General features: G+C 34.6%; 1 protein-coding gene across 1 annotated transcript in view; it reads left to right on the forward strand.

Moving 5' to 3' along the window:
• Positions 1 to 243: 243 nt before the first annotated feature.
• The window catches only part of Smp_102430 (hypothetical protein), a gene marked incomplete at both ends in the record, with an annotated part of 17,344 nt that continues 7,324 nt past the window's right edge, over positions 244 to 10,263 (forward strand). The window contains one exon of the mRNA XM_018795097.1: positions 244 to 263. Within this exon, the coding sequence (XP_018649444.1) occupies positions 244 to 263 (20 nt within the window). The remainder of the gene's footprint in view (positions 264 to 10,263) is intronic.

The following is a 10,263-nucleotide window of genomic DNA, read 5'->3' on the forward strand; positions in this document are numbered from 1 at the left end:
TGTATAAATTATTGTTTGAGTAAACTCAAAGATAGTATTGTCATGCAGTTACAAAAGTACATACAAATGATGAAAAAGGAGATGATCCATCAACAAGTTAAAAGAACATACCTAAATTGGAAATACGCTGCGACCGACTCCTGGGTCATTCCCGTCTGGGACTAAAGTCAAAATGTTTATTCACTTTCATAGTTGTTGCTACGCTCTTGATTACTTAAGGCTACTCTAATGTTACATCACTGTATGTTTGTTGCCTGTTTAAAGTCTTTTACATTTTACTTTTACTTTAGCACACATACATGTCTTCTTATAGCTACATTTAGGCGCTCATTTTGAACAGTTTGCATGTTTTCGCGAGTTTGTTATTCACATTGCTTCATCACCTCTTATAGTACATTATCTGTAACTTTAAATCTGTCCGTCAAGTTTAAGGAATTACTTTGTTAATTTGTTTTCAAATAATAAGCCCATTTCAACGGAATTTTATTATGAATTTCAACAAAAACATATTTGAGTAGTAATTACCCTGTTTCAAGATTTCAGAAACATTCAGGCAAATCGTTACAGGACTTAATTTGTTTTTTGTGCAAGTTGATTATTTATAGTCTTATTTCCTTGCATGAAATTTTTGTTTTCGCTTTGGTCTGACTATTTGCCCCATTACGCATAATATATACTGTTGTACTAATCTTTGTCGTCGACCCCTTATTTTCCACTGTTCGGCAGGATATAAGTTCTCGGCGCTGAAATCATTAGGTATTACGAGTTAATATTACGCTTCAGTTTTCTGTAGTAAAATAAAAATTAGGAGTCTCTGAGAACATCATTGCTCATAACTTTTATACTTGATCATAGTGTCACATCACTGATGTATACTATGGTTTTCATTTAGAGGGGAAGAGACCTAAATGTTATGCATTAATCTCGGTGGTTGAGGTCGATAGATTTAACCACTTTACTTTTCAATGAGTCAACACGTGGAGATTCACCTAGGTGCCATGGTGTAGTGGAACGAGTGAATAAACAACAGTGATGATAGTTGTGATGTTCAGAGTAGATATCATACATCAATAACCTAAATGTTTCATGCATATGTCGTGAATGCCGCCGATTACTTGAGTATATTTCGTTCTCTAACTTAGTTTGAAACATCACGAAGGATAAAAGCAACAAGTTATTGATCAGACTGTAAATGACTATTAGTTTTATTCGCCTGAGTGGGTTTACATATCTTACTGTGATCCTCTAAGTGCCCCTGATAAGCATTCAGAGATATAAGGTAGTTCGTTATAAAATTGGTGTCAATTACACAAATGATTTCTTGTCCATTTTAAGCCTTGGGTATTATGTAACTCCCTACCTTTTATTTTAAGTTTTACTAGTGCTTTTGACTTTCTTATTCATGTGCGGTAGTGCAATTGTTTTCCCCGTATTTATCTAACCTGTTTCACCGTGGATTCAAAATAGTCTGACGAAATACTGTGGTATATGCTACTTGTGTCTGTCGACATTAGCAGTATCTACCACCAATCGGAAGTGGAAATCCTAGCAGCAGAATGCTGAAAAGCCCGAGTTGAGGGGAATGGAGATGAAGGTAAGAAGGAATCGTGAACCGGAAGAATAATACGGAATGTGCAAGCAAATGATGGAAATTCGCAAATGAAATATTCAGTGTATGGCTCTCATATTTTACCAAGAGATTCTCTAATTTTATATATAAATACGGCCAGCAGTCCTCAGCCTGTGATCTTGTTCATTATAATACTGCTAATCCCAGCTGGTTTGTAACTTAGGTAAAACACACGTAAGAGCCTGAATTCAAAGTACACAGTACAAAGTTGTATTTCGTTTCTATAACTGAACGACAAACAACATAAGATATTTAATTGTACAATGTATGTGTTAGTTATTTACCACAGTTATATGTGTCTTGATTTATAGGTGAACACACTACGTTTGACACACAATACATCCTCGAATCTGATTATGCAAAGGATTTAATTTTATTTCAGGACAGCTGACAATTCACTTAAATTCAGATTATTCACTTGGCATTAACCAGTGGCGAGAGTATGATTTATGGTTTACAGTGATTCTTTGGAAAAAATATTTTGTTGGACTTCTGCATGACTGTTTCCCCATTGAGTATGATAGGCTGGTTTTCAGAAATAACCAAAACATTTGTGTATCTAAGTATTTATAAGAGTAGTTTCAGTATGTAATCTAGTGACCTGACGGTTAAAATAATTATTAATCTTTAAAAAGGAGAGTATTTATACACTTATTAACGTCTTATGCTTCCATGTTTACAGGTTTTATGTATTTTTAATCGTGGTAAACTGTCGCTCAAACATATTTGATAGTCACATTAGGGTTATAAATAATTCGTTTTCCTTATATATCTTATAAATCTCATTCTACCCGCTGGTAATTATTTTTCTCCGTAATCTAGGAAATAGCCTATTGTTGCTGTTCAAGACGATACCATTATTAAAGTTTTAGCATATGCAGTCTTATTTTTTAAAAGTAATATTTTAAAGTTCTTCATACGTCATTTTGTAACTAGTCTTTTTAATCCCAGATTTTACTGCTGAGTAAGTGGAGATTACATAGATATAAGTTACCACGCCAAGAATATTCGTAAAAAGCGGTTTCTCGCTTGAAACGGCATCTTACTATTTCGAATGGCATGCTCCTTAAAATACACTGATTAATCATTTGAGCGTACGTTGTAAGAGGTCTCTTTAAATGCAAAGCACTGCGTATAACTTGCCTGATGTTTAGATATATTAATTCTTGCATTTTCAGCTCAAACTTTAGAAATCATTTATTTATTTGAAAGATGTAAAAACGTCACGGATATTCGGGTCTTGACAACGCTATTGTCTGTAACAGCTTTGTAATCGAGGTTCACAAGTCCGATTAGACTGGAAGTCAGGAGTGAAAGAGTTGGGTGACATGCTTAGAAGATAGTCAATGTGTCGAGAAGTATGTAAGCCAAACTGATTAGTTTTTTCAAGGGATTGTCAACACAGCGTACTCAACGGTGATCTGATGCAGATGCTTGACCGAACTAGGATGCGTCCAGTAAAACTAATGAAGTCAGCGTCAATGTCGTCTACCGGCAGAATTGTCCGTTTTGAGGGTTTGTTTAGGCGCTAAAAATATATGGTCATTCAAACTGACTAACTACTGTTAAATGGCTCAATAGTTTTGCAAATTATTCATTTGTTACTGGTAAAAAAGCAGTTTACATTTTACTTCAAATTACTACTTTTATTTATGGGTGCTTTTATATCTTTAAGTTACTGAAAAAGTCTCATTTTGTGCTGGCAAATCACTTTTTCTACGGCCAATCGGTGGGAAAAAATCGTAAAAAATATAGAGTTTTGTTCATCGTTGTTATCTGCTTTGTTATACTTACAGCATTTTGGGTGATAAGTAATGATCATAAATATCTTGTGAAATATAAGGTACGTTTCATTTGTGATGTGTTAGTTAATTATTGACGTTTCTGAACCTAATAATTTTATAAAGAACATATATTTAGTTACTGAGGCATCCAAACAAAAGTTTATATCAACTTCAAGATATTCTAGTCATTAGGTGACAAAAGTAATTATGAAACTCGAAAACTTAAAATCAACGACTGTTTGTACCTGGAAAATAAACATCAGTTATAAAATATATCTGGGGATAAATCACCTGATTTCATCACCTAATTACCAAAGTCCGATTAGGAAATGTATGTAGTTTGTACTGCTGACTTCTACCAGAAACAAATTCCGTTTTAAGGTCAATACTTGACAGTGTAACGATAGAATTAGAAATTATTCGCACAAATCTGTCCAAAAGTTAATGAACCTTTATTGATATGGGAAGTTGTAATAAATATCTATTTTGTTGCAAAAACATGGACCGTCAAGACCCATAAACTTAAACACAATCAATTTGTTAATCTTTCGTTTTTCTCTCTGTAATGTTCACAGAATCTTAGGTGATTGGTACTTGGCACTGAAAAAAACTACTTGACCTCCAATATATATATATATCGAAATTGTACATGAATACAAGTATTTAGTATGTTTATTCCACTCACACTTAATGATTGTTTAACAATCATCACTTACAGGAGAATTCCGTATAGTTACTAAAAAGCTCCAAGCTACCTATCATTTTGAACGAATTTTGCGTTGAATTAATACAAAGAATATTATTTTAAATAAATATCACATTAAAGCAAATCGCTGTTATAATGATCAAGATACTATACTGAAAATAAAATAAATAAGACCCTAAGTGATCATCATACTGGATCAAAAACGGAAGAGATACTGAGCAAAAATCACAAAGAGTTAAAAACGCAGTTTTGTCTTTTTATCCTGTCATATTAAAACCCTCCCTAACATTCTGGTTACTCGTCGAGTAGCTCACCTACAACAATTAATATCATTATGGAAAATACATTTTCAGCTAATGAGTGCTATCATATCTTCAATCTTCATTCATATTAGAAGAGTTGCTAAACTCGTTTCCTATAGTGTCCTTCCATTCTTACAGTTTGCTACTTCAGATACTTACCTGTCAATAGAGAATGACAATATAAAGATGTATACTGATAACTTTGATTTGCTGTGTTGTAAAAAATATTATTTATGTTTACTTTCATGTTTTACAGATCGATAATGATAACCCTTTGCAGAAGCACACCAGGGCTTTAGATTATATTCAAAACATGAGTCTTGATGACTCGTATAGTATAGAGTTAAATAAACACGGTATGTGTTCTAAAGTGTAACCAATTAATTAAATTTTATCAGTTTAAAACTTCGGTTTGTTTTTTATTTGACATAATGTTTATCAGTAACTTATTATCACCCCATGATAATATGTAGATTTATCGTGTAAGCGATTAAAATTTGACTGACTAATTAGAATAGGCAATTCATTCAGCATACAGAATTCGTTTATCGGCTTACATTTCGATGTTTTAGGAGTTTAATATATAAACAATTTGTTGGAAAGTTGGGTAGTTTTTCCTGATTCCCAATAATAGTTTACCTCTTATTTTACAGTAAGAAATCGTATTAAAACAAAATCAACTACTTAGATGAAGTCGGCTTCTATTTGGTGTGATTTTCAACCTTATATTCTTATCAGTGATAGGTCTATCAGATAAAAATCAGAGTAGGTAGGACTATGAACTATTATGAACACATGAGGGGTCATAACAAGTACATTTTCATTTAGTTCCGACTCATCCAGAAGTTCAAGTAGGTCTTCGATAGATAATCCTATTAGAGGTTAACAGTTCTGTGAGGAAATGACAGGTAGAATCCAGGTTTTATTAGAAAGGTTAATTATCTGGGAATTAACGAAAAAAAGCAAATCATGTATTAAAGCATACTGTTATTTTATTTTACCTGTTCATTTTTATAGATCGATATGATGGACAGACTCAGTGTGACATTCAACGTAAAGATTTAACGGGATATCCGGAATGTTTGTCCAAGATTGAAGTAAATTTTTACTCATGTTTGTTTTCTGATTACTCTATCAATTTATTCGTAGCCTATCCTTATCTCGGAAATACATTATTATTAGTCAAAGTAATTAGTTTACCTTAGTTTTTAACGTCCTAGTAAATTATACGGAATTTACTCAAATACATGCGCCTGTTATCCCTAGTGGAACGAAGGCTACCCACCATAATTCCCCAACCAACTCTGTCCTCCGCTCTCTTCTCCAGTTACTTCCAAGTGCTATTCATTCTTCTCATGCCTGTCTCCGATTCCCGACGCAATGTAATAAGTGGTCTGCTTCTCTTCATTGTGCAGTATTAATAATAATAATAGCAATGATAAATCTAGAATATTTCGATTAAAAAACTTACAATTTGCTATGACACCGACAACTGATACCTCTCTTTTTCTGAACACAGAATTGATGTGATTTTTTTGGTGTTTATTGCCTCAAGAAAAGCGCTAAGGCAAGGACAATTCTTCTGTTAATTTCGTTGAAAAATTTATGGATCCACTAACTTTTCATTCTTTTGTTGCTCGTTGAAACTTTACGAAAGTCGTTGATAACCTCAAATGATTTATTACTTAGTAATCTTAAGCAGTACACGTAACTTTTTTTATTGGAAGATCATCTTATTCATAATAACCAGTGTCATTGCGTTGTATATTAATAGGGGCACAAAGCCACAAGTTATAACAGCCTCCCTTTTATCTTTGCTGAAACTACGTTTTTTTTTACATTCCACTATGTATCATTTAGTTAACTACGTATCAAGTGATGGTATTTCTATAGTTAAGATCATGAGTCAATTGAAGCTAGACCACCGTGGAAAACCTGGGAGCACTGGACGGCCGTTTCGTCCTATTATGGGACTCCCCAGTAGTGCGCATCCACGACCCCGCACTCGCGAGATTCGAACTCAGGACCTACCAGTCTCGAGCCAGAGCCCTTAACCGATAGACCACTGAGCTGGCATCCAACGGTGTTAATGTCTAACCTCAACCAATCCACGAAAACGCGCGACCAACTTCCAATGTACTGAGGTAGATACCTGTCTCTACCTGACATGGATTAGCTCCACTGGCCACGACTTCTCACTAGAACTCTAGGAATTACCTCATGGAGCCAGTCACTAGTGAGCACTGCTGAGGAGTCCCACAATAGGACGAAACGGCCGTCCAGTGCTCCCAGGTTTTCCACGGTGGTCTAGGCTTCAGTTGACTCATGATCCTAACTATAAAATTACTAAAATCTCCACAGAACCCCCCTTGTGATGATGGTATTTCATTACTACACTCAAGGTGTAATAAGCGTCTTGCCCTTCTATCTAGACGCTTTTTACATGAATTTTTATTTTATTTCAGTGGATCTCGATAGCCCTATTAGATAAAAAGCATTTTCTAAAGTTTACGCCATAATTCAGTGGAAGCTTTAGTTTATCTGTTTACCTTTATACTAACGATCAGTAGGTTACTTATCAAAGTTAGAAAAACCAGTTATCTTTCACAGTACAAACTAGTCTTCATGCATGAACATTTACGAGGTCACCAAGTTTTTTACTGCACTGAGTATTAGTTTAATATGACCACAAACCCGGTTCTCCTATCCTCCTTCTATGTGCATGATAAAAATACTATGATTCGCACTCAGCTATCGACCATATTTAGCCTATGTAGAACGACAGTATGTAAATAGCTCACTTTGTATTCATTTTAATTGCTTTATAGTTATGTTTCTTTATGGTGAAGCTCTCCAGGAAATTCAGAATAACTCGTAGACTCAGTTGAATACACTGATTGATCAATGATTTGTTATCAATATCATCAAACTATGTTTTTGAAGTTGTAATTGGACTAATTGACTGAACAGTTCAAAATCATAATTTACTTATTAATCTGAACCAACCATTGTTAAACCTAGGCCCCCAAATGACTTGGTACGGCCGAGAGTGGGGAGAGTCCGCCCTCCCTCTCCAAATGCTCTCACATGGCCACGCGTATATAGCCTCTGCCAGGGAAGTCCTACTCACTGCCTTTCCATGGCGGGGGTGTTGTTTACGAAATTGAGAGGACAAAAAGCGGGTTGATGGACACGGAAAGTTCACCAAGGGGAGTTGGAAAACCCTGATTCCAAATCATTGGTTCACATGGGCTCCAGTATCCTGAGGGAACAAATGGCGTATGAATCAATCGTTAGTCACTGGCTACTATGGGACTGCATCTCCTCACGATGCTCCACTGCCTCAAAGGCTCTGAATGTGACCCCTTGAGGAAACCACCTGCTTCAGTTTGGGCACCTGGGCAGTATCACAGCCCTCACACATATCAAATGAGAGTTGTGAGGCGCATACATATCTGGTGGCACTTTGTCCCAATATTTATGTGTTTAAATAAATAAATAAAACCTAGACTCTGAGCTTTCAACTTATTAGTGAGATTTTTTAGGTATAGTTACCAAGATTTTGATGATTCTGATTATTTGAGTATTGACCATATTATTAATAATAAAGATAATGGCATATTTTAAATATCTTAATGAGTAGTAAATGAATGAGAATATTTATTCTCATAAGTGGTACCTTACATGAAGTCACAAAACGTCAGAAATGTAATTTTCTACTTTCTACTAATCGTTTTCAATAATCTTATATAACATTTATAATAAAAATTAATAACTGAATGAATGTTATCTAATATTCGGTTTTCCTAGTGGTTACGGAGAAGTTGGCAAACTCATTCATGTTATGCTGAGTTAGGAGTAGATGGATCAGAATGTTCAATTTTTCGTTATCTTAGTGAAGTGAGTGCTATATTAATAAATCAATTTTTATCAATGGATTGTACAATTCCTATGATCATTTTATCAAATTGAAATAAAAATTCATTGAGAATTAATTATACACTAAATGTGTAAATTATTTAGGCGAAAATTGAATTGATATTGAAATAATTCAATTAGTGATAAATAATCAAACATTATTGTTCATTGTAAGCAAAGATGGATAGTGGTTAGCAGTGGAATCCAGGACGCGCGTTTCGTCCTATTTGGGACTCATCAGCTGGATGTATCTGCATCCCAGAGTTGACATTCACTCTGGGAATCGAACCCAGTACCTTTCACTTCAAACGCCATTGCGTTATCTACTCGGCCACTGAATCCTAATAGCCACTGGGTTCAAGTCCCAGAGTGAACATCAACTCTGAGATGCAGGTACATCCAGCTGACGAGTCCCAAATAGGACGAAACGCGCATCCTGGATTCCAATGCTAACCACTATCCATCTTTGCTTACCATGCTTGTGAATTAAGGCTATATCGAGGCGATACGCAAAGTATGCACATATGCCAATTAAAGACTGACCAGTTGCAGCCCTAACACATCGATGGGTAGATTCAAACAAACAATACTAAATGAATTATTGTCCATTTTTTAGAAATAAATCTCTTATTACGTTTAAAATATTGATCATATTGCCCAATATTTTACTTGGCTATCAACTGCTTTATTATAATCATTTCGAATTGTTTTATTGAATACCCTTTTTGTTTATAATTTGTTTGTATTTTCAATGTTACATATATATATATATATATATATATATATATATATATCCAGCTTTTCATATTCGTTAAATGAACAGTCGTCGAATTCATAAGTCGATTTAGGCTAAACTACTATTAAAAATCTGAAAGCAATGGACGCCCGTTTCTTCCCATTATGGGACTCCTTGACAGTACACAACCGTGATTCCGCACACGGGGATCGAACTCGAGAATTTCAGTCTTGTATTCGAACGCCTTTTCTCTAGACGGCTGAGCCGGTATCCAACGTTGTTAATGTCTAACTTCGACCAATCCACGATACTGCACAACATTCCACCATGTTTTCAGTGCTTCCAGGTTTGTAATGGTGATCTAGCTTAAATCGACTCATGAATTCCACTAACAAATTACTACAATCTCCACAAATTCCTATTCTGAACAATTGCTATTTAAAAATTTATTTTCATTGTAATATTATTCTTTAACTTCTCAAACACTTACTTAACGTTTTTTATCAGTTGAAATTTACGAAAACTTCAATACATAATCATTTTTCTACTCTTCAGTAAACTACTATATATGTTAAACCAACAGAAAGTACGATTTTACAGTTTAAACTAATGACATCATAGAAACAAATAAATTTCTTCACTGAACTGTATTTGATTCTATATTATTGACCAAATAAGTTCTTTTCATTTCTAATTGGTTGAAACAATCATTTACATAAGCAAAATACACTATATTTACTTGTAAAAACATCGTAATTAAGTGATTTCTAAGAGGAATCAATTAGATTTATGTTTGTTAAGTCCTTATCTTTTACATTATATACAAGATATCAACTAAATTTCAAAAACCTATACATTTCAAGTAATTTATTTTGCTGTCAAGATATTGAATTCATTCTTTTCACTGAACAACATTTTAATTGAATAGTTGAAAGCGTAAGTCAATTGAAGCTAGACCACCAGGGAAAACCTGGAAGCACTGGAAGGCCGTTTCATCCTATTGTGGGACTCCTTTGTCCTGGGTTCGAATCTCGCTAGGCGAGGTCGTGGATGAGCACTGCTGAGGAGTCCTACAATAGGACGAAACGGCCTTCCAGTGCTTCTAGGTTTTCCCTGGTGGTCTAGCTTCAATTGACTCACGCTTTCAACTTTTAAAATACTAAATCTCCACAAAAACCCCTTCTGAT

The sequence above is a fragment of the Schistosoma mansoni genome, chromosome 1 (assembly GCF_000237925.1).
Source record: "Schistosoma mansoni strain Puerto Rico chromosome 1, complete genome".
In the NCBI taxonomy this organism is placed as follows: Eukaryota; Metazoa; Platyhelminthes; class Trematoda; order Strigeidida; family Schistosomatidae; genus Schistosoma; species Schistosoma mansoni.